The sequence below is a fragment of the Anolis carolinensis genome, chromosome 3 (assembly GCF_035594765.1).
Source record: "Anolis carolinensis isolate JA03-04 chromosome 3, rAnoCar3.1.pri, whole genome shotgun sequence".
Classification (NCBI taxonomy): domain Eukaryota; kingdom Metazoa; phylum Chordata; class Lepidosauria; order Squamata; family Dactyloidae; genus Anolis; species Anolis carolinensis.
Window position 1 is genome coordinate 241,942,398 of NC_085843.1, and position 26,430 is coordinate 241,968,827.

The window sequence follows — 26,430 nt, forward strand, 5'->3', positions numbered from 1 at the left end:
GAGGATGACAGATGTAAAGAAGTAAAAGAGGACAGGACTCCTTCACTGTAACTGTTGTGCAGAAGCCATTTCAGCAGTGCGGCCTTTGGACTGATCCAGTTGGCTTTTTTTTGTGTCAGAAGCAAATTGAAAACATACTTCAAGTTGCTTCTGGTGTGAGAGAATCAGCTATCTACAAAGACATTGCCCAGGGAATGCCCGGATGTGTTACCATCCTGCAGGGAGGCCTCTCTCATGTCCCTGCATGGGAAGCTAAGGCTGACAGGTGGAAGCTTACTCTGCCTCGCGAATTCGAACTGCCAACCTAACCGGATTGCATGTCTGTTTCCAGCTTATCCATGGGACAGGTTGTGCCTGAAATCGATGCCTTTTGACCTGAAGCAGTTTGAGAAATTAGATGCATATGCAAAGAAGGTAAAAAAATATGAAAATATTGCATCATGAAATTAAATTGAGTTCCCGTTATTTCTAAAAGACCTCTGATTGATATAATTTATCCTACTATATAGTGTCAATGTTTTTAAAAGAAATATCAAACTACTTAAGCAAGAAAGCCTTGACAGTTGTCCTTTAGCATGACTTTGGTATGTATTATGGAACCTGGGAATGTGCTTGTGGACTGATTGATCAGTGCAAAATAGATTCTGCAGTCACCAACTTTTTGTATTTATTGTTTGTTGATTTCTATTTTATTTATTTCCCACCATTCTCCTGGTAAGGAACCCAAGGCACATACTTGTATATGTGAATTGGAAAACTATTGGAAACTGGGTTTCCACAGAGATATAGGCTGCTTAAAAAAACTCAAAGTATAAACCCATGGTTGCCTGTAGAGTCCTATTTGGGCATTACTGGAGGTATATTTACTCAGCCTGCATGGAAGAAGGGTACACAAGCCTAAACCCCCTTCTGTCACCCTCCATGCATGAAACATGATTATACCTGAAGAGGGGAGCTCTTTGTGTTTATTGGAACGTTAAAGTTCTAGCTCATGTGGAGAAGCTGCATGGACAGCAAAAACAATTTGGTTCATACTATGACCCTCCATGCACATAATATAACAGAGATGGAGGGGGCAGGGTTAACAAATCGCCCTTCAGCATGTATTGAATAAATACACATTCTGGCCCAAATAGAGCTTAAGTCACACTGTTTTTCTACACAAAGTGTCTATAGAATAGCAGCCTTTATTCAGGAAATGCTACCCCCTCCCGTGAAGTTTTGCTTGTTTTATTAAAACCATAGCTTAACTCTTTGCTCATCTAGCCTACTCTTGCCCATTTTGTTCCAATTCAGAACTGTTGTCCTGGGACTGGAAAGAACAAGATTAGCGTATTCTGGCATTATCCATCAGCCAAGATGCCCAGGATCACTGGGAGTTTGGAGCCCCTGGCTCCCAGGAAGAATACAAAAAAAACGTGAAATGTACAGTGTTTGGAAAATTATAGTCATTTTATGACTGAATCATCATTATCTCAGGCAGAGGTCTTTCAAATACTTTACTACTTGATGCTAGGAATTGAACTTGGAAACTTTTTCCTGAAAATCATGTGCTCCACCACTCTGTAGAAAGGGAGAAATTACTAGATATTTTTAGTGAAAAGGACTCTTCACATTTGCTTCAAAATCTGCTGTAGGTAAAATGGGCAAACAGCCTAAGGATCTGCTTAAAGCCCCTTCAAAAAAACACAACAACTATTCTCAGAAAACTTTTTTAAAACCCTTCCCTCAAAATTTCCTAGAAGTTTCAATTGGAGGAGAAATTCCAAACTTGCCTCCAGTTTCACTTTAGGTTGAATTTCACTAGCAGCTCTGATCTTAAACAACTTGCTAAATATTTCACACAGAAATGTCTTGTGGCTTCCAGGACTTTGAAACACACACTTTATTGGCTGGCAAAGGAAATTCTACAGTAATAAAGTGTAATCTTTGGCCTAAAGATTGAACTGATGACAACCATACAATGGGAAAGGGAACAACTTAAGTAGAATCACTAGTTAGTACTTGTACAGATCCAAAGATGATCGACAGAATAGGGGAGAGTAATCCTACCCAGTAGTATCTTTGAAGCTTGTATAAGAGTTCTTCTAGTCAAAAAACGGCACAACCAAGCTTATGAAAAACTTGTTAACCTTTCACAATTTAGTACTTTTGAGATATTTGGAACAGTGACTCCCAGGATCCCTCACCACTGGCCATGTTAAGCAACGAGGCAATTTTTCCTTGAATGCCTTGTTTCAAGGGAATGTGGCAATTCTGGTGGCACAAATTACTGAAGTTACAGATTGTTCTGCCCAAATTCAGTGCTGTGATGACAGTAAGTTTCAGCCCTTAGTGGGTTCAGAAAGGGGTCAAAGTATCCCCCATCTTTGAAGTTTCCCACCTCTGCTATATACTAATGCAGCATATAGCAGAAACGTGGACTTCCCTAAATTTTATATAAAGGCAAGAAATATTATTTGTTAATTAAAATAATAGTATCCTGTCCCTGTATCTTAGGATCTCAATTGGTTGAGTAAAATCAACTCAATCCATTTAAAATAGTGAAAATATTTTTAACAGGCTAAAAGTCTATTTAGTACCTTTAAACAAGATAATTTAAAACAGTTAACATAATTTAAAACTAGGCCTACGTGGAGAATTGTACCATTAGTTTAAAGACGCAGCATTGTCTAATTTCAAACTAACCACCTTATTTTCACCTTACAATACAGGTGACTGCCAAGGATAGTGTGGAAGAGCTAGTGAAAACCTTGCTCCGTGTTGCACATACTGATTTGGAAAAAGTTAGGGCCATCTGGACATGGATATGCCACCATATAGGTAAGCTATGGATTTATGTTCTTTCTGAAACCAGTGGAAAATGCTGAATTATTGCTTGGGTGTGTTCTGATTTTCAAACTCCAATTTAAACATTATTGTTTGGCTAATACAGATATTGAGCATATGAAGAAAATGTGCCCCTAAGACCACAAAAGCTGTGTTCTAAGAAATAATCAATTAATTTTGTTTTGTTGTTACCAGCATTCCGTTTATATTTTCCAAACTATAATCACAGGTTGTATTTACACTATATTTTTGGAGAATTTTTTATTATTATTTTCAAAATTACTGTAAATAGTGCTACACAAAATTATACAAACATTCAAAACATTTTTCCATTGGTAACACATTTACATTATTCTCCTTCTTTCTTCCTCCCTCCCCTCCCCTGGAACAGTTTACAATTTTTTCTGTATTTATTACAATTGTTTGATCATGAGGAAGCTTAATTTACAGAATAAAGAGGAAAGATAAATATAAGGAATTAAAAAAGGTTGCCCTCATGATCGCACACTATAAAATTGATGCAGTTGGACACCACTTTAACTCAGTGATCATTGCTATGGAAGTCATCATCATGGCTGAGTATGATTGCCTTCCAAGGATAGTGTCTTTATGGTGGGTCCATAAGTGACTGTAGAGACCTCTTCTGGATCTGTATGGTCTGTATGGTCTTCTACAGTGAGGATATACATTTCCAAATGGAAGGTGGATCCAACAAGAGTTTGCTTGATGCGCCTTCCTCTTGACACATTCTCCATTTCTCCTTCTATTTGTCCTGCTTCAAAATCCACAGCACTATTGGTAATAGCTGACCTCTAGTTACAGCACTTGAATGCCAGGGATTCTCAGTTCTTGGTGTTTATGCCACATTTTTTAAGGTTAGCTTTAAGCCCATCTTTAAATTTCTTCTGCTCTCTCTAGCAATGTTTTATGTTCTTGAGCTGAGAATAAGGTAACTACTTTGGGAGACGGTGATCGGGCATTCAGACAACGTGGCTGATCCAACTAAGTTGATGGCAGAGGATCATCATTTCAATGCTACTGGTCTTTGCTTCTTCCAGAACACTGATAATTGTCTGCCTGTCTTCCCAAAAGATATGCAGGATTTTTTGAAGGCAACGCTGATGGAATCTTTAGCCATTTCTGAAAACAAATGTTTTGTTGACACCAAACTACAATTCCCAGGATTTCATAGCAATGAACCATTGCAGTTAAGTGGTGTCAAACTGCATTTATTCTACAGTGCAGACACACCCTCAGTATCTATGTTCCTTTCCAATAATTATCTATTCTGAAGAAGCAAACATGTAAAATATTGTTTTCTTTGACCAAGACAAACATCTCTGAACAAATCATGCCAAGAAAACCTTAAATTAGGTTTGTCTTAGGGTTACCATAAGTTAGAAATGACTTGATGACACACAACATGAAACTACAAATCCTGGAATACCAGAAGATTGAACTGTGGCAGTTAAGGAAGTATCAAACTGCTGTAATTGTGCAACAAGGATATCTCTTCTTACTCTCTTAGGCGATCCCTCGTAGGTCGAGGACAATTGTCTTCCATTTCTGGTGTCTTGGGGGTGGGTCTGTAGGTGGCTGAAGAGACCTATTCTTGATCTGCATATTCTCCCGCAGTGAGGACATTGGTTTCCAGGGTTGGCTTGACGCTCCTTCCTCTTGGCATGTTTCTCCCTTAAGCCCTTCATTCGTGCCTCTTCGAACTCCACAGCACTGCTGGTCACAGCTGACCTCCAATTAGAGCGCTCAAGGGCCAGGGCTTCCCAGTTGTCAGTGTCTATGCCACAGTTTTTAAGGTTGGCTTTAAGCCCATCTTTAAATTTCTTTTCCTGCCCACCAACATGCCGTTTCCATTCTTGAGTTCAGAGTAGAGTAACTGCTTTGGGAGACAGTGATCGGGCATTCGGACAACATGGCCAGTCCAGTGGAGTTGATGACATAGGAGCATTGCTTCAATGCTGGTGGTCTTTGCTTCTTCTAGCACGCTGACATTTGCCCGCCTGTCTTCCCAAGAGATTTGCAGGATTTTTCTGAGGCAATGCTGATGGAAATGCTCCAGGAGTTGAGTGTGACGTCTGTAGACTGTCCACGTTTCGCAGGCGTAGAGCAAGGTTGGGAGGACAATGGCTTTATAAACAAGCACCTTGGTATCTCTATGGATGTCCCGATCCTCAAACACTCTCTGCTTCATTCAGAAAAATGCTGCACTCGCAGAGCTCAAGCGCTGTTGTATTTTGGTGTTGTAGGATATATCTTAATCTGGGTCTCAGTAAGGTCTTTGAGAGTAAAAACTGGTATCCTGTCACTATTTAAAATTCTGGAACTCCACAGCCTTTCATGTCCCATAATTACAATATTTAGATCCTACTTTAACTGACAGAGCTTCAGCCTATGCTATCCTGGGAACTGTAGTCTGGTGAGGTTCAGAGGTCTCTGATAGTGAATTTAAGTATCTCACAAAACCTCAAATCCCAGAATGCTACAGAATGGAGCTATAGCAGCTAGAAAGTATTATAATCATATGGCGTGAAAAGAGAACTTACTGTCCATTGACACTGGTGCTGTTTGAGAAACACATTCTGTAGGGGGAAATATATAATTCATGAGATCCTATGTTAGTAGCAAAGGATGCCTTTTTAGCCTTTGTAATTGCATAGAAAAATCTGGGCTACACCTTCAGATGTGTATCTCAAGAAATGAAAAGCATCTGGAGGTACAAACATGTATTTTATTCTCCATCATGTTTTAGCATATTGCTCTTAGTTTCTTGATTTAATATCACAACCATGATTGAAATTGTGCCATTCCTTCAAATAACAGCAGGCTTGCTGTTATCGAGTTAGGGAAAATGGAGCCATAATATTCTATACTGCTTTAGAGAATAGCAGATGAACTGATAGCATGTGTGAATACTAAATTTGTGACTTTAAGGGGAAATCTTTAAAAATAATATTCTGACAGAGAAGTAAGAAAGTTCCATATGCAGCTATTACAAACTTAATAAATGTCCTCAAATAAAATATTTTCCTGTTAATACAAAAGTGGAAGAAATTAGTCATTCTAAGGCAAACTAATCTATTTCACATGAAATGTCATTTTTCTTTGGTATTTGCACTTCTCTGACTAAAAGCACACACAAAAGAAAACAACTTATAAAATGCATTTAGATCAATTGAAATTATTGGCAAAGAGTGCATCTTAGACAATAATGCATGGCAAAATCTGTGTATTGGAATAAATGCTCATGAAAAAATGCATATGGAGTTTATGTGAATGTTTAAGAATAACAAACCAATGCAGAAACTGGTTGGAATGAAATTAAAATTGGAAAAAGGCCAAACAGAGAAGCTGATGTTGACAGTTTCATCTATCCCTGTAAACACTTAGGTTTTAAATGCAAACATTTATAGAAGAAACACTGTTTGGCTCTTTGAATAAGTTTAATATTGTGCTTGAATAACTCCTTGTTATGGGTTTTTGTGGTCTTCAATATACGCATATGGCAAAGAGTTATCTTTATGATATACTGTAGTTAAGTTTGTAACTTTCCACCTTTTGCTTTATTTTACACTTGTTGCTGAACTTTTTCACCTTTCTTCCTCCAGCATATGATATTGTAGGCTTCTTTCACAAAGACAAACTGTCTTTCAAGCCCAAGGATGTCCTTCAGAGCGGCAAGAGCATTTGTGAAGGATATGCCGGGCTTTTTGAACAAATGTGCAGGTAACAATATGCCCAGAAATATTTAAACCCAAAGGAAAATTAAGTTGTCCCTTCACCCCTGTCTCCATTTACACCAGCTAGGGTCTGAAACGTCATTTCGAAGCTGTACCATTGAGTAGCAGCAAGTCCTCGAAAGGTCAATTTTGCTTCTCTTCCCCCCTCCCTCTATAATTTATTTTGTGCCATCTGCTGAGGCTCGCATTGCATTAACATAATGGCAGATGAGTACATTGTGATAATTTAGTTAGAGGAAGCCCTGCGTTTTTCCTGGAATATCTGAAGGTTAAAAGAACAACAGTCCCCCCTTCTGCACCCCCCCCCCCAGTGCAAAGCAATGGGAACGAGACCACCACACTGAGCTTGGACACATGTTGTGCAAGTGGCCCCACCCACTGAACACAGACCCCTCTTACACATACGATTTGACTGAGTACCCATTGTTATTACTGTCTATCTACTTTAATAGTGTAACTCTAAACAGAAGTGAGGAGAAGGAACTTTCAGCCTAATAACCAAGAGCGTAACAAGGAAACAATGATCTACAGAAAACCTCCATAGAAAAAGTCACACTGCCTTTGAAACATCATTACTGTGTTCCCTAAATACATCAGGAAGCACCAAAGCATTGGATACAGACATGTGACATTTATGCCAGGCTGTATCTGAAGGTCCTAGAACAGGGGAGAAGGTTGTTTTCCATACCAGAAATTCACAAGACAAATACTAGAAGAAGAGGAATGTCATATTGATATTTTTTTAAACCCTCAGTAAATACAACTATAACTTCCAGCAGATCCTCAAACTTTTTTGCCATCCTTGAGGAGCCTTTCAGTCCTGCTCATTCCAGAGTAATTTTCCTGAGTTCCTCAACCACAAAGCATTAGTCAACAGGAAAGTCAAAGCTATGCTTGGTCTGCCGACACTGAGACACTCAACTGTCAAGACACTACTCTGAATCAAAAGCCTTGGGATATGGCAATTGTAAAATAAAAATGGGTGGTAGCCTGCTGAGAGGTTGCTGAACACAAAAATGGTTTGCCATTAATGTTCCCATAATGAGGGTGAGAATTCTTACTCTGTAAACAAGTTCCTCTCTCAGTCTTTCAGTAATGCCTTGTTATGCATCTAGGTCAGCTGTGAGCAGAAAGTGGCTCTGAATCTGCCTGTAGCTCTGAATAATTTGCAGTAGATTGGTAAGATCTTTCAACTTTCAATTATTCAACAAGAGCAACAACAACATTTCTCACCATCTAAATTAGTGAGATGAAAGCAGTATAGCCAGTAATTGACTTTGATACGAAAGGACTCTGAGATCAATTCAGGGTTGTTAATGAAAACAAATTCCTAGTCTTCAGCTCTTTGGTCCTATTGACACATCTTCTTCTAGTTTTGGTTGCTAGACCTTGAGATTTCAGGTGAAAAAAACCCGAATTTGGTAAGATGAGTTTAAATTTTTCCCATACTTGATCAAGGCAACAGTTCAATTCTTCTTCAGTCCGGCTTGCAAAAACTACTTTTTGAATGACAGCTTCCAGAATTCCCCAGCTAGTGGACACACTGTCTGAGGAACCATGGGGACTGTAGTCCAAAGAAGTATGTTTGCCAACCTCTGTTGCTGAGCCATTAGTTGGAGTGAGAACACAACACAGGCTGGGAAATAATCTCAGTGTTATTGGACTGTAACTTATATTGGTCCTGGACACTATAGCCAATGTTGAAGGATGATGGGAATTTTGTTCCAACAACTACAAGAAGACTATATGTTCCTCAGTCAAGATTCAGAGTGAGAATATATGGCTTGCTTAGATTTCTGCACCCCGTCCCATGTTCTGATGTGCAAAGCTCACATGCTGTTTAACCTCCGCATTTGAGCTGAGTCCAGGAGCACGGAGACAGGTGTCAGTGCCTCTGCTCTGACAGCTGCTTTCCTTGGCAGTCCTGCCAAAGATCTGACCACTTTGGGGGGAGAGAAGGACATTCATGGAGAATAATAAACTCTCTGAAGGAACCGAACACTAGAAAGCCTCATCTCCCTCACCCTCCATTACCTCCGTGATGTTTAAACACAAAAATAGTCTGGGAAACAAATGGGTTTGACAAGACACCATTAATCTCTATTCTTCAAGTAAATATTATTATCCACCACCACCCCGTTTCATCAGAATACATTTTTTAAAATAACACCGAACTTCCAGTTTGGCATACTGAGGCAGCAGTTGCTCTCAATTCCAGAGCCTAGCTGACTTGGGCAGCTGTCTGGGTTGGCAACCCCACAACTCACAACAGCAAAGTTAATTGACTAAGGGCAGCTCTGACTGGCAAGCAAAGTACCAGTTTGGCAGAGAAACATGGCAACATGCAGGAATCTTTATGTTGTAGGAGCTTAATCAGAAATCAGTGTTGCCTCTCGCATTGACCCAGCCAGAGACATTATGGGAAAGAATTGGCCGGCCAAGTGACCATTTTCTCTTTCATCAATTATATAGACTTGCCTCCTCTCCAGGCTTACACTTTATCACAGACAATTATCTTAATTTTCCCACATGCCTCACTGAAGTAACTCTCTTACCTTATGCGCTTTCCCCAAGCGCTTTGCATTTTTTGTTCCTTCTCTGTCAAGTTTTATTCACAGTGAAGTGACCAAATCTGTCTACAGTAGTGAAGGGAAGGTCATGCCATTCACGTAATACCATTGTAATTTGTACTGTTTTTGCAGACTATTTTCAATTCCCCTTTGAAACACAGGCTAACATCTTATTTGCTTTTAATCATCTCCATGCATTGAGCAGATGCTTTTGCTGAACTGTCTGCAGTGATTGTATCAGTGTCTGCAATCAATTCCAATTGTTTTTTTCAATCCATGTTCACCACAAATTTAATTTCATCTACCATCACGCTATTCAAGTGACTGCCTTAGCTGAGTGTTGAGGGAGCTCGTCTCATCCCTCTGCTTGCCACTTGCTTCTTATTGATGAGCTGTTACCCATAAAAGGCAGGACCCTGATAGGGGTAGCTCTATACCACATAATGGTTTTGCTGTGGTTTTTAAATTTATTCCCCACCCTTTTGGTAAATTGAACTATACATGACAGCTTATAAAAGGTGCCAGTATAATACAGTGATAAGATAAAGCATCACATAAAACACAACTCATTTTAGTAGCAAACAACAATGTAAGTCTTGCTGACTTGCAGTATGAAGTACTCTAGCACTCACACCTGAATATTAGAAATAGGGTAAAAATCAGAACCTACAAGAGTACATGTATCTAAATCTTTATTGTCCTAAATTCAGTACAGAAAAAAACTATATCATTTCATAGGGTCCCTTCTAAATTGTGCTTTGAACTATGCCTGAGCAACTATGGCCCAATGTTTTGGATTTCAGCACCCATCTTTCATCATTAGCTTTGCTAGTTTGGACTATTTGGACTAAAGTCAAGGCAAACACTTAAATTGAGCCCAAACACAAACTGGTAACCATTACAGATGGCAGATACATGTAACATGATCTAAATGGGTTGCCAACAGAACTCTCTCAAATAATCTACACCAGCAGTTCTTAACCTTTTTTTTTTTTTAGCATGGACCACGTTTTAATATCTTTTATTGCCATAAACCACCAAGACTTAAATCAGTGGTTCTCAACCTGTGGGTCCCCAAGTGTTTTGACCTACAACTTCCAGAAATCCCAGCCAGTTTACCAGCTGTTAAGATTTCTGGGAGTTGAAGGCCAAAACATCTGGGGATCCACAGGTTGAAAACCACCGACTTAAATCAAATTTAAAACCCTAAAGTGCATATTATTATTATTATTATTATTATTATTATTATTATTATTATTATTATTATTAATAACAACAACAGCAAACAACAACAATAACAATACCTGAACAACCAACCACGGCCTGATATAACTTGTTCATCGTTGCTTTGATCTTGTCAGAGACCCAACACAAGTCCTCCATCTTCTCTCTGTCTTCCCATTATCTCCCTTGAGGCTAGACTTGAGGGGAAATAATATGGAAATAATTCAGAAAGATGTGGCAACTGGTGAGGATGTATCTTTTCAGCCATTTATTGTTATACTGCAGCAGATGGTGAGAAGCCTTCCCCACTTGTGACAGGGTTGTCACCCATCATCTTGGTAGTGGTGTCAGGAGGCAGCAAAGAGATCAGCACAAACATGCCCTGGAGCTTATCATTCCAGATGATGTGGAAGTACTCGTGGTACTTGTCAAAGATAGATTCAAGCTTTTGTAGGTTCCCTATGAGGATATTTCAAGTTCCCTGGGGTCCTTAGACCACAAGTTAAGAACCACCAATGGAATATTCCATACTATCTTCAAGGAAAGTCCCATGAAAAGATATTACAATAATCTAACCTGGGAAACAGTGCAAGCAATGATACTATATATAAAAACAAAGCAGCAAAACTTTGTTCTTTGCACTAATATAAGTTCCTCAGTGCTGGCCAGGGCTAGAATCCAATCACTGCTACAATTGATCTGGTGGAACTGATTTCTAGAGGTTATGTGCAGAGAAACTGAGTCATTACCAGCAGCACCAGCCAAGATTACATTTGCCTGAACAGATAGGAAAGGAGGATATAGACCAAGTCTGATAAATACAGCATTACTGATGAACTGGCAAAGGGGAAATTGCCCAAGGGAGCAGGCACATGGAACTGCTATTGCTCTGGAAAGAGGAAAGCAAGACCACTTTCCATCACAGACTTTGAAAGCATTGTATACTTCCTGATTTCCTGTAAGAATGCGAGGATGTAGTTTTCAGCATTCTTCATTTATGCCAGCCTATTTTGGAGGGTGAACTACAAAATACTGTACTTTGCAATCTATTAGTAAACACTCTTTTCTCAAAGTAACATCCTACACAAGGCATGAGAATAAATTCAAAAAGCAGGATATATTCAGTAGTGATGGTAGCATTTCACAGGAAGATAGTCATCATTTGGGATATCTTTTATGGAACTTTGATATGAGCATGGAAGAGTGTAACTGTTTAAAATGTGTAATTTTGGAATAGTAGAGGGGGAAAAGGAGGTCTTCATGTCTGAAGGGCTACTTGAGTTTCTTCATGCTTATATTTCCTTCAGCATCGCAGGAGTGCAGTGCATGAATTTATCTGGTTACTCTAAAGGCCATGGCTACAGATCTGGACAGACCTTTTCTGGAAAGTATGACCATGCTTGGAATGCTGTTTACCTTGACGGACGGTGGCATTTGGTGGATAGCACATGGGGGAGTGGCTCCATTGATGACTGTTTCAGCAAATTTACCTTCAGGTACAATTATCACCTATCTACTCCAAAACTTTGGGCGGTACAGAGATAGGAATACTGAGATTTTTTTTGTACACACCAACAGTCTTCCCACTATGTAATATTTTATATGTATCATTTACCTTTTTTAAAACCATTTTTCTTTTTTCCTTAAACCAGTTTACATATTATAGTAATAAAGTATGCCCTATGCACTCTTCATAATCAAAGACATCCCATAATTCAAAGTTTAGCCTATTACTGTCAGACAAATTATAGCAACAGGCCATAATCCATATCCAATGATCATTTCCAAAATTCCACATTGCCACAGCTAGAATCTGCCTATGTGTTGTGAATGAATTCCATGTAGATTCACAGGTGTCTTCAGTTATTTTCCACCTGGTGAGGCAAGAGCCAATGTGGTATTTTAGTTTGAGCATTGAAATGTGACTCTGGAGAATAGAGTTAGAATCCCCATTTGTCCATTTAAACCCAGTGGGTGACCTTGGGCAAATCAAACTCTCTCACCCTCAAAGTAAAACAAAATTAAACCTCTCTAAACAAATCTTGCCAAGGATACACCATGCTAACTTCACTTTGAGATCACCAAGTCAAATAATTTGAAGGCACGCAACAACAAGTAAAGCTTGAGTGCCAATTTTTCCCAATAACACAAGAAGCCAAACTCTGTCAAACCAGAGATGAAGGGCTAAACTTTTCAAGTTCTTCTACATCATTATTTTAAAACAAATCCATGCCAGGTCATAGATGTTAATGTATTATGAAGTATTGTAGGGTGAGGTCCTCATCATTAATTCATCACAATGCGCTTACCACACTCTTCCAAGCCAAGCTCTGCATCTTGGAGATTGAAATGAAAAGGGGCAAAGGCCCATGTTCAAAAGAGCTTTGAATCTATAAAAAGTGTTTTTATTTTTCCTGATAAAATGCCTGGCTTCCATTGGGATTTGTAGGAATGAGACAATTGAAAAGCTTTAGCTCTATAGTAACTAGATCCTATTGAAAATTAATTTACCATTAACCTCTCTAGTAATGTATTACTCAAAAATGAATGACTTAAACATGTTCCAGCCACTGAACACTGAGTGGTTATACTGGCATTAGGGATGATTTGTCCATTAAAGTACCACAAGAACACATTAAAAATAACTCAGTGTCTAGAGTTAGGATGTTTCCCTCCAAAGTGCTACATTTGAAATGCCAGATTTACCAAAATGTATGGGTGACAAAATTCAGTATCCATAGAATGTCAGCCATATGAATTATATGACCATTCCCCTTGAGAGAGCTTTTATTAATTTAAAAACATATTTATAGTCCTACACAAGTAGACATAGAAGTGTGTGTATGTCTTGAGTAACTCTGCTTTCAAATACTTACTGAAACAAAATTTAAATTGCAAAAGTGAAACAGTACTGAAAGTTTAAGTAAAGGTAAACGTTTTCCCCTGACATGAAGTCTAGTCGTCTTCGACTCTGGGGGTTGGTGCTTATCTCCATTTCTAAGCTGAAGAGCCAGCATTGTCAGTACATACCTTCAAGGTCATGTGGCTGGCATGACTGCATGGAGCGTCATTACCTTCCCGACAGAGCGGTACCTATTAATCTACTCACATTTGAATGTTTTCGAACTACTAGGTTGGCAGAAGCTGGGGCTTACAGCGGGAGCTCACCCCACTTCCCCGATTGGAACTGCCAACCTTTTGGTCAACAGGTTCAGCAGCTCAGTGATTTAACCCCCTGTGCCACTAGGGGCTCCTACAAAAAGTATAAGCAGATGAATATCCATGGAATAATTTTGATAGATACAAACATTTGGATTTCATTGACCATTTTTCTTCCTAAGTATACACACTTCTGCCCAGGCTAGAGTTCTCAGAACAGGGGTAGAAATCAGGTATCCTTTAAAATATTATTGAATTGCAGGCCCTAACATTCCTCACACTTTGCTATCCTGTGCAGAGCTCCTAAAACTTGTAGCCCAACGACACCTGGAAAGCTGCATTTCGCCAAACCCTGTTGCGTAGGGTGTGATCCCACTTAACAGGAAGACAAAGAAGCTGCATTCTAGGTGGCTGTTCAGTTCCCTCTTCGGCTGCCTTCTGCACATTTTTCCTTCTGTTCTTGCTTGTATGCAAGAAGAGGGAAGGAATCTGGCATAAGTGTTCCCACTCCCTTAACATTGATCCCACATCACTACAGAGCACATAACCTCTTTCAGACCTTCTTCTTTGGTGTAGTAGAATTAAATATTGGAGGAAGCACAAAACGAGCTTCCTAGTTGCAGCTTCCCCAAGCTGGAGGAATAGAACTGAAAAGGAGTGTTATATACAAGCGTAGCTCTTTGTGTGTTTTGGAATACTGGAGGGGGAAAATGAATACAAAAGGCTCCCTGCTGGAAATGTTTCCCTCTTATGTCTGGAGCACGATGAGGATGGATCTCATGTGTGAATTCTACACAAAACTAAAACATTTGCATACAGTCTGTGGTTCCCCTGGAAAACTAGGTTGATGCAGATATTGCCAGTTGACACAGAATGTGTCCAGATCGAGAGAAATAGTTCTTTCTCTTCTGCTTTGCTCAGACTTCACGTGGGCTACTGTGTCCAATTCTTGGACACAATTCAAGAAGGATATTGAAAAACTGGAACATGTCCAGAGAAGGACAACTAAGATGGGCAAAGGTCTTTCAATATCTTTAACTATCTGAAGGGATGCCATGTAGATGTTTATTAAGACATGGGTGTTACATTTTAAACCACTGATTTTGACTATACTTTACAGTACTTATTACCCAATCAGCCAGACTCTGTAGTTCTTTTGCTCTCTAGAAATCTGATTTCCTTCTTGGAAGTAAGGCCCACAGATTTCAGCTAAACTTGCTTCCAAACAAATATGCATCGGAGTACAGCCTCAGTGATCTTTGGTGCAAGGTTGGACATTGTGCCAGTTGCCAGTGACCTCTCCCTTCTTGTTACAGATACAATGAATTTTACTTCCTCACACACCCTGCCCTCTTTATTAATAATCATTTCCCAGACAACAGCAATTGGCAGCTACTCAAACCAGCGGTGACACTGGAACAGTTTGAAAGCAACATGTTGTACAAGAGTGACTTCTACAAGATGGGATTGCTGGCAGCCCATCCACCAACTGCAATTATTCAAACAGGTACAGTCACACACATTCCGGCTATATGCCAATATTATACCAAACTGTTCCATCTTTGGAGGGGGGGGGAATTAAGCAGCAAATGCTAGGAATTAGGTTGCTGGGAGTTTTTTGTTTGTTTCTTTTTACTTTAAAAGCTCATCTTTCTAATGCAGAGCTATACTGTTGATTTAGGCTATAATTCACAGTAGGGATCCCAATCTGTATAAATTTCAAGCATTTTTACACAGTCAGATTGCATGAGACCGTAAGTATTGGAATCTTGTAGCTTGAAAGTGGGCTCTTCCATACTGATTTAAAGGAGCATAAGCAAGGCTGATGATGACAGGATAATAATAATAACAACAAGAACAACAACAACAACAACATCACACAGTCCTAGACACTTGGGAAGTGTTCGACTTGTGATTTTGTGAAACGAAATCCAGCATATCTATCTTGTTTGCTGTGTCATACAATAAAATAATAATAATAACAACAACAACAACAACAACAACAACAACAACAACAACTTTATTTTTTTACCCTGCCTCCATCTCCCCGAAGGGACTCAGGGCGGCTTACATGGGGACGAGCCCAATTAACATAGTTAAAATATAAAATATGACATACTAAGTACATACATAGTAAGTACATAAACAACAGAAAAGCTGGAACATTATAGCAAAAATAAATCTAGCTAACTAGATAATCTAGGATAGCTTTAAGATCACTCAAAGTCAAAGTCAATTTGAAGGCAGTTAACAGCAGCAAGTTTTCACAAGATAGCCCCTTGAATTTTCCCCATACTTTTCATGTATTTGTCCTCACACATTCCATTCTTGGAGGCTGTGTGTGTTTGTAGTGATTTATTAGAACTTCACTAGGGACCTTGTCAAGTGGCCCATTGTAGGGCAGGAGGAGATGGGGGAAATCATGGGGCAGAATAGGGAACCCGTCTGGCTGTGTTTTCTACCATTGTGGTCTGTCCTTTGCCTTCACATGGTGTTTCCCCATTGTCCCCCGCTTCCTCTTTGGCTCCTCTGCCTTTTTTTGGATGAGGAATTGGGGGTACACCCATCTCCTCTGGGCTCCGCTGCCACAACGTTGCGACCACAGAGCCCTGCTGGAAGAAGCCCTATATCATGTGATGGGCTCCAGGTGACTCCATGCCGGCCGGGGAGAGAAGTGGGAAGAAAATGCTTCTCTGCCTTCATTTGATGAGGTCAGACTCTTGCAGGGTTTTTTTCCCATCAAGAGCATGGTTTTCTGAGCTCATTCTATAGACCTCTTCGATTTTGTAAATACAGTAGAGTCTCACTTATCCAACATAAATGGGCCGGCAGAACGTTGGATAAGTGAATATGTTGGATAATAAGGAGAGATTAAGAAAAAGCCTATTAAACATCAAAATAGGTTATGATTTTATAAATTAATCACCAAAACATCATGTTATACAACAAATTTGACAGAAAAAGTAGTTCATTACACATTAATGCTATATAATTACTGTATTTACGAATTTAGCACCAAAATATCACAATGCATTGAAAACATTGACTACAAAAATGTGTTGGATAATCCAGAACATTGGATAAGTCAGTGTTGGATAAGTGAGACTCTACTGTACGTTTTCTTAGAGTTATGGTTTAAAGTGTCGTTGCACTGAAGTAATGTAACTCATAACTCCAAACAAAAAAATTGAAAAATAGGATAAACAGAGGACAAAGAGAAAAGTTTTGTGTTGTTCCAATATGTCTCAGAATTAAAAATAAACCATTTGAGTCTGTCAGAAAATTGTTCAGGATAACAGTAATATTTACAGATTAAAAAGAAGAGGAAGAATGATAGTGTAGAATCAAACACACACCATCGTCCCCAGCAACCTCCTGATATATTTGCACCATCTGGAGGAGCCCATAAATGCAAAAAATAGAAAGGTTTCAGAAGAGGGGAGGGTTGGAGATTCAGAGCCTTTTGTTGGTGCATGTAATTACATGGGGCCTCAGAAGCTCCTGGCTTCCCCCTTCAGAGTCTCTCAGAATCAGAACCTAATTTTGGAATCCTGTCTTTTGAACTCTCTCTGCTTCTTTGAAACTGACAGCTTCTCAAGTATTGTCGGCAAAACTGTATGCTGCTTGAGCTGTATCTGAAATCCACAGAGGCTTTAATCTTTTCTCAGAATGATGAGTAGTGCCATTGCATCTGTAATAAAATAGAAGCAAACAAGTATCCCAAACTAAAAACTCCCCCACCCTTCAACCCTCTTGTTATTTATTCTGAATTGGGAGTTGACAGACACTTGACAAATTCTAACCAGCCAACCATAATATCCTCCCTTTCACTGCCAAAATGATTGACAATACAGCAGGATATTCAATTCTCTAGGTCATTTTCTACAGGGCTTTTGACTGATTTGTGTTTTTCAGTAAATAGGAGGAAGCATCTTAACCAGCCTTCTTTATTTGCATGTCACAGTAAATGGAAAAGTAGCAATAGAAGTGGAGAGCCGTTTCCCAATGCTGTTCATGTTTGAGTTGAAAGGGGCAAAGGCGTATAGCTTGATGATGCTGAAGAGGAATGGGATGAATCTGGAACTCTATCCACAGAAGACAGGGAGTCACAAGCTACAGATCTATGCCAAGCCATCCAAGGGCTCTGATGAAGTCTACAACTGTGTGCTAGAATACACCATAGAGTGCAGTGCTGTAGACAGGAACATCTGCTTTCCAAAGGAGCTCCATCAGCCTGTTGGACCCAGCTGGTTTACAGAGAGACAAGGGTTCCTCAAACCTTCACAAAAAGCCCCTATTATTCATACCAACGATGGCCGTTTTGACCTCAGCTTCATCCTCAGTAAAGACTTGAGTGTTCTAGCCTCACTGCATTCAGATGATCTAAACCTCAGCGAGGACATGAGTAGACGGTATATTTTGCAAGTTTGTCAAGGGAACCAGATAGACTTTAAGATCCATCTTCCCTACACAGGAAACTTTGTTTTCAAAATTTTTGCTAAGAAGAAGTCTGATCCTGGCAACTATAACTACGTCTTCAACTACCTCATCTGTTGCCCAAATGCAGAGGTTAAGTGGCCAATGTTCCCCCAGAATTATAGCAAGTGGGCAGAAGGCTATGAGTTGCTGGAGCCTTTAGCTGCACTGCTACCAGCTAACTGCAACATCAAGTTTAAACTCAAGCTTCACAGCATCGCCAAGGCATTTGTTCAATGTGAAAAAACCTTCCCTTTAATTCTAAGTAAGAATGGTTACTGGGAAGGATCCTGTAGCACTTTTGGTTGCACAGAGGTGTATGTGATGGTGTTGGAGAATGCTAACCACAAGTTCTACTCACGCATCTTGAAATATGACGTTGAGGCACAGTGAAAAAGCCACTCCGACACGTCTCATTTGTCCGGATGAGTAGGGACATTTGGTATATCTACAATCCATACAGCACCATGCAGTCTATTTCACCCTAAGGTTGGGCAACAATACGTACCTCTTTTAAGTAGCAGAAAAACTTCTTCATGGTCTTTCACTGGTATAATATAATGAGTGAAGTTTGTAGGAAATGTAACTTCCATACTCGCGTAAAGAAAGACAAGGTGTTCTGTATTTTATTGCAAACTAGTAATAATCTAGCATATTAAAAAGAAGTTCATACACATCTTACCACCAACCTATTATTCTGGGATGCAGATTTCCCAACAGGTGATATCTGAATGGCTGTGTTGAGAAAAAAAGACATTATTGTGAATTGGAAGGGGGCATTGTATAACTCATTCTGTGCCAGGGATAGTGGAGGACCATACATTTTCAAACATCAGTACAAGAGTAACTGCAAATGGCAAGCAAGACAAATGCTCTTGCATCTAAAAGAAATCTTTCTTGTATGCACTTCATTGTCTTACAAATATAAAACAGTACTGCGAAATAAGGTTTTTTTTACACCAGATCTTAAATTTAATTAAATGCTAGTTGTTATCTCATTGGATTGTGGTGCTTTTTAAGTCACATCAAGCTTAAGAAATCAAGTTTTTTTGGGGGAAAAGGTATAATTTAATGTTATCTGCTCTTTATAAAAGTTACTTACTCTGGGAAATAACACTTCATAAAAGGTAACTTGCCTGTAGAGTGAAATGGGATACACAAAGACAATCCTGATGAGTGTGTTGCATGAAACATATATACAAAGCTATATTTGAAATAGGTGGCTTAATTCCCCAGAGATTCTCAGAGTTCAATATGACTGGCATTAAAAAATCTGTGGTTTTACTGAGTCAGAAAATAAATTTCTTTAAACAGAAATTACAATCAAATAAATTGCATTTTTGTTTCTTGGCTTTAAAGAAAGCTCTTATCTAATTAAACATGCAGTGAGTTGACTTGATAGCTCTGGAGGTCTTCAGGCTTACAACATTAATTTTTGATTACAGGTTTCATATATTCATTGAATAGTATGGATTCCTTGCCTCAGCCAAATACAGAAAAGCCAACAGCAATTTATTTTCCAGAATGCCATTAGAATAGTTTGCTTCTCTGCAGTTTTTGCAGAAATGTAAGGTATCACAAGATGCCCTTATCTAAAAAGCAATACTTCTTTCTCTGTTTTAGGAAGGTTACTAGTAAATATCAGTTAAAGTATTAATGGAGTTGATCCAATTTTGTGCCCAGAACATTTCTATGGTGCACTGCTAGATCCCAGAGCTAGATTGCCAGTAATGCAATTACTCTAAGTCCCTCACTGTCATGGGCCTTCTTTTATCCCATTCATGTCTTGAATCTCTTGATGTTTCTCCTACTCAGTTACTTAAGTAGCAACATTTCTTATGCTACTTGAGTAACTGAGCACCGCACTCACCTTCCTTGGCGGAGGCGGCAGCTCCCTCCTCCTAGGTCTGATTTTCAGGGGATGTCTTATATTTGGCCAAATGATTCAACAAGTCCCACACTGCTTTCACATCCAGCTTGTTCATGGGTTGAAATAATGTTTATTTCCATATTACTATTATATAAAACTTCAGAGTTATGCAGACAACAACAAATACCTGCAAAATAGCTAATGCTAAAATGGCAATCTTTATCTGAGGTCTATGTGACCAGTACAGAAAAAACCATGGCTTGTTTGTTGTTCAAGAGGATGTTTTCAGAGTCTGGTACTGTATGTAACCAAAACTTCTGGTTGTTGGCCCTGGGCGTGTAATATTGCAGGTACAGCATTTCTAGCACAAATGACAGGGCTTAGCAAGTATAGGTAATGCGGAGACGCCAACCGTCCAAATAGAGTTGATTGAGTTTGCTAAAATTGAAGCTTTGTTTCTTTATACTAACAGGCCAGGCTGAATATTATCCATTGCATGGCAGATAATGATAAAAAAAAAGTGAGTTATGATGGTGTGCCTCCATTGTAATTCACTAAAAGGCTGACAATCATAAAATTGGGATGTTTATTGTTGAAAATGGTTCACATATGGAGATTTGTGCTCCTTTTGTATTTTGCACCCACATGGGCACAAAGATAGCCTAGTTTGGAAGTGCTCCAGGGCTCCAACAACCTTGATCCAGATTTGTCAGCCCCATTACATACTCCATATTGTAGAAACATGGAAACACAGTAACATTGCTACAGAGAGAGATTTTCAGAAAACACACACAGACATACATGCCATCTTTCAGTTGTAATAGTGTGTGCTAGAGTAAGTTGAGGAAGTACTGCTGCTACTGCAACCAACTGACTAGCTCTGAAGAGCGGAGGATCAGCTTGGATCATACATACATACATGCGTAGATATGCAGTTCACACACATACCTCCTGCAAATTTCATCAAGGAATGTGATTTAAAATAGACAGATAAAATGTAAAGCATATTCCACAATGGGCTTTGTAGAATTTTTAGTGGATGGAAACATTCATCTTGCAAGGAATTGTCTTTAAAGAGTTAGCAATAGGAAAGTGTTCGGTTTCTGTGCTTTGTTTTGTGGTTTTAATGATGTAGGAAGAAAAATTTGGCACTGTCAACAGTCACAACTATCCAATATGTGCCTGTGTCACTTTTATAGATTGTACAACCATATGCCATACAGCAATTAGGTTAGATATAGTATTTTGCAGGGAAAAGAGCTCGAAGAAATGCAGTTTCCTAGCAACCCAGGTGAGTTTTAAGTCTTGGGAATGGTAAAAGACGACAGCAACATAAGCATTCTCACTGGCCACACAGATAACCTCCCCCACCAAATAATGCCAATTACCCTTTTATTGCTTTCCCCCAAATGATAGTGGGTCTGAGTATTCAAAGCTATAGGCATTCATTCAAAAAAAAGTGCCCAAAACGTTGCTTCACAGCTTGGAACAGTGGCAGATATATTTTAAAATACATATACTACAGCATACTCACTTCTGTCATAAGATGTGTAAGGCAGTTAACATGACTTTTATCACTGAATATGCTGGAGGGAACTTGGATTGGCTCTAAATCTAAAATATGTCCACTCCTAAAATGAAGCCCATAGCATCCCAATATCCTCCCCACATTTTGTGATGGGTAAGCTCAAAATATGTTAGCGTTTTGAGATAAAACAAACACCTTTTGTTTCTGGCAATATTGAAATGGAAGCACAATGCTAGCTGTTACAGCTATTCAATGCACATGAAAGTGGACGTGACTATGAATCATTCTCTATAGCCCACTGCTCTAAATGGGAAAAAATATCCTTAGAACTAGGCTAAATATATCACATCCTCTAAAATATTTCCAGTGAGAACCATTCCCCATCTTCACCCATTTACTGAAATGGAACAGAGGTAGAAGCCCCAGCAACTGAAATTGCTTTAGAGTGGATGATCATTAACTGTTTTTTAAAGCTGTTTTGCCAACAAGACAAAAAGAAACCCATAATCTATAACAGCGTAACACCTTTATTAGGCCACTGAGAAAGCCACAAAACTGTGAAAGCTATTGAGATCTTCAGCTCTTTTTATTAGGACAAATTTTGCAAAACAAAAATGGGGAAGAGGATGATGAAGTGGAAAAAAATCATGGTATCTTGAGAGGGAATGTGGGACTTGGACGCATTCAAATGAAGGAGAAAGGAATGACCATTATGGATGCTGGGAGCAAGAAAGGCAAAAAATAATGGCTCATTTTTGAAAATAAAACATCTGGCAATATATACAAGACCTTTCTCCACACTGGAAATTTTACAGTGGAAAATAAAGAAACTGGGAAGTCTATAGATCTTATTTTTATTCTTTCTTTCCTTTCTCAAATGCTGAACTCATGTGATAACGAGAGAAACTCAGGCAGGATCCACATTGCCATATAATGCAGTTTGAATCTTCATTATGTGTTCAGTGTAGACTCATGTCCACTGATAAACTGCATTATACGGGTCTAAAGGTAAGGTAAAGTTTTTTCCCTGACATGAAGTCCAGTCGTGTCCAACCCTGGGGGTTGGTGCTCACCTCCATTTCTAAGACGAGGAACCGGCATTGTCCATAGACACCTCCAAGGTCATGTGGCTGGCATGACTGCATAGAGCACTGTTACCTTTCCACTGGAGCGGTACCTATTGATCTACTCACATTTGCATGTTTTTGAACTGCTAGGTTAGCAGAAGCTAGAACTAACAGCAGAAGCTCACCCTGCTCCCCGGATTCGAACCGCTGACCTTTTGGTCAGCAAGTTCAATAGCTCAGTGGTTTAATCCACTGCACCACCAGGGGCTCCTTATATGGTCTATACTTACCATATACAGTATTCCTTCACTTATCGTGGGGGTTACGTTCAAGGACAACCTGTGAAAAGTGAAAATCCGCAAAGTAGGGACACTATATTTGTGTTGTTTACAATCTCATTAGCAAGTAGCGTCTCTGTCCCCTCCTCGACTGTCTAGCACGCACGTGCCTTGTGAGGCGAAAACAAAGCTGCTTCAGCCTCCTTTTCTCTCCCTTCGGCTTCTCCTTCCTTCCTTCCTTAGGCTTCCCCTTAGGTAGGAAGTATAAAGAGGGATTTATAATATTATTTTATGATTTATACTATTTTAGTGTTTATTAAAAAACCGTGAAACAGCGAGGGCACGAAAAGCGAACCACAAAGTAGTGAGGGAACACTGTAATGCAGATCTGAACTGTATTATATGGCAGTATAGATCCAACCCAAGTGATAACAGTAGATCAAAACAGTCTAATCTACATTAAAACTGTATTTCTAGATCATCAATTTTGAGTTAGTCTCTGGGTTTTCACAAAGAATGCAAGGGTAAAGAGGAGTTTTAGATTATAGGAAAGGCTGTTATTCAAAATACTATTGCTTCCAATCATGAAGGTTCTATTCAAGTTGTCACAGCTAAAACTTGTATTTAATGAGAATTTATCTCATCTCTTTCCGCAGCTTAGGAATCAAATTGCGGTATCATCTTTTAATGAATCCTATACGTGCATTATATTGTGCAAGAAATACTTCCTTTTTTCCAGGGCTCAACCTATATATATAGTCTATCAATGCCACTGGGTGACTCTTACCACTGAGAATGAAAATAAAAAAATCTCCAAATCCCCATTCTCCTGACCACTTCATTTTATAGTATGAAATGGTGTTTGCAATAGTGAAGTAACTGTACAACAAATCAGGAAATTCGTGATTAAAATTTTGCACCTGACATAAACTTGTTAGGTAGCTTGGCAAGCCATCTTATCTCTCAGCCCCATCAGCAATACAGGGATAATAGTAATGACCAGATTACAAGCGCATAAGTGCCTTGTGAAGGGCTTTCAGAACTCTTTATGCCAAATGTTACCATTATTGTATTAGACACTATTCACATCTCTACTGGATCATTAAATTCTCTCCCCCCCCCCACCCCCTCAAAGGCCCCAATGTGTAAAGGCTGTTAATTGAAAACATTCATCTACCTGCCTTCATCCTACTGGAGCAGCATAATATCAGTTATATAATAAACCTATCAAACATCTTCAAGAGCAGATTCACATAGCAAATGCATATCAGTAATTCAACCAGGAGATTACTAGAGAGTGAATCACTGGGGCTCAAATCTTATTGTCCAAGAAATGGCTGTCGGCAACAAATCCACCTAATGGCAAAGGCATTATTTCATGATGCCAACCCGCCTGAGCTTGAAAGGGCAACACTGAAATCTAGTCTCACACAGTTTTCTTTGAGGAGTACGAGGATTGAATGAAAAGTAATGCTTCCACCTTCATAACTCCTCAACATATGGCAGTACTGGTATGCGGCAGGTACTGGCTTGTTCAGTAGACTCTCCTCTACAGTTCCATCTGGCAGGAAGCCTTAGCATTGAACAGCTGTGTTGTTAAACTGCGAAGTATGGAACCCTGCGCAGATGGTCAATGCGACTTAAGCAACATGCCGTCATTGAAGTCTTGACAGCAGAAGGTGTCACCCCAAAGGAGATTCATCAGAGAATGCAAGCTATTTATGGTGATTGTGTTGATGTGAGTACTGTGCATCGTTGGGCGAGTAAATTTAAAGATGTTGAGGTGGGATATGTGATTTGCGTGACAAACACAGAGTTGGGCGTCCTGTGACAGCAACCACCGAGTTTCACAAGCAAAAGGTTGACAGATTGATTCAGGATGATCATCGTATCACTCAGAGAGAAATTTCAAGCATAATTGGCATTTCACAAGAACGTGTGGGTCACATTATTGCTTTGCTTGGCTATCGGAAGATCTGTGCACGATGGATACTGTGAGACGCTGGTTGTGGAAACAGAGTGTCAACTTCTTCTGTGATGGCTTCAGAAAACTTGTTCATCGTTGGCAGAAATGTATCCAATTGTCTGGTGATTATGTGGAAAAATAAATAGTGGTAGTTAAAGAGCACATTCTAAGGATTAGCTCTGTGTTTGATTTATTAAAATATTCCCATCCAAACTGAAGTAACAAAGTTGGAGGCATTACTTTTCATTCAACCCTCATACAATCCTATTCACAGTGGGAGAAATACCCATTCCCAAGAAATGATACCATTTACTTACATCACCTCCATTTGACATGATTCAATTTCAGTGTACTGATGCTCATCCAGCCCATCATTGTGTATAGACTGTGAAGCCTGCTGGGGTAACAATTTCACAAAATGCAAATGACAATACTACCTCTGTGCTCTGAACCGTATTATATTTTATGGAGCAGAAAGATGTTGCTTGGTGCAGGACAGCTCTAAGGATTGCAGTGACAATCTCAGCTGTTAGATGCCATCTTCTACATCTCGTGGGGAAGGTATTATCAAAGATTAGCCACAGTGAAATCCGTAAACTTTCTCCAGACTACTAGCTAAATCTACTGACATACTACAAACTGATTTCCAAAAGATTTTTTTAAAGAAAGCATATAAATTAAAAGGATCACATCTGGCTCAATCTTGCAAAGGGAGAGGGGAAAAAAGAAACTCTTTGGTGTTATTAAAATGTTCAGTTCAAAGAAAAAAAATCCCCTCCAGCTTCATTAATTATAAAACTGTTCAGGCCAACTGATTATTCCAAAGGGATGTTCGACATTCTCAAGGCATAGATGAAGGCATGGAAACCCTGCAGCCACGGATAAAAGGGCCTCAGAAGTCTGCAGTAGCTTTGTCATCACCCTCCAGGATAAACAACCTTCCTCCACCTCTAAAACATGCATATTTACAGTCTCAACACATATTAGGCCACGCAAGAGAAATCTGATGATGCAGCCCATGAGCCACACATATCTTCCTATTTATTTAAATTGTCCTTGATCACCCACACCTACTATTTTTATACCTAATATAGAAAGGAGAGCAAAGAGCATAAATTAAAGTCTCTATGTGCCAACTTCTCAGATTGCTGTCCATTTGGAACTAGCAGGTTGCCCTGCCAAAATATAAAACGGTCTCAGGTTCTTGGCACCTCTGTCGCCACAACTCCCTTTCTAAGAATAAATCAGTGTTTTCTCAACATTAAGGAATACAGTAAGCAACCCCATTACAGCTAGAAACAGGCATGAGGAAGAATATTTCCTTTTATATCTTTTTGGGTTCGACATGAGTGCAAATATGTATGAAGAATTATAATACACAAATTATTGATTAAATTTAAAGATGTCTCAGGTGAAGCTTTTGATGGGAAGTGACCAAAACTGAATACTTGCCTTCTCAACATCACATAACTGTCTGAGAGTAGATTAGGTTCTTCAGAATAGCACCATGATGCCTAAGATTATCTTAAAGATGTGTGTTTAGTAGGAATGTGTGATCCATTAAAAATGGTTCAAAAGTCATTACAAAACTGGGGGCACTGGCATGTTGTTTCTAAAGTTTTTCTAAAGTGTAGTTAATGAAAAATTCATTACTGTAACAATTACTTTTAATAATTATAATAATTATTACTGGGCTGTGGTGCAGCTG

The 26,430-nt window shown here is 39.2% G+C and overlaps 1 protein-coding gene across 3 annotated transcripts in view; it reads left to right on the forward strand.

Annotated features, from left to right (window-relative positions):
- Positions 1–19,333, forward strand: part of ky (kyphoscoliosis peptidase) — a 74,305-nt gene extending 54,972 nt beyond the window's left edge. For all 3 annotated transcript variants that reach the window (XM_008106378.3, XM_003218364.4, XM_016992121.2), the window contains exons 6-11: positions 332–414; positions 2,715–2,823; positions 6,453–6,570; positions 11,686–11,874; positions 14,854–15,044; positions 17,502–19,333. In XM_008106378.3, the coding sequence (XP_008104585.1) occupies positions 332–414; positions 2,715–2,823; positions 6,453–6,570; positions 11,686–11,874; positions 14,854–15,044; positions 17,502–18,406 (1,595 nt within the window). In that variant the 3' untranslated portion in view covers positions 18,407–19,333. The remainder of the gene's footprint in view (positions 1–331; positions 415–2,714; positions 2,824–6,452; positions 6,571–11,685; positions 11,875–14,853; positions 15,045–17,501) is intronic.
- Positions 19,334–26,430: the final 7,097 nt, after the last annotated feature.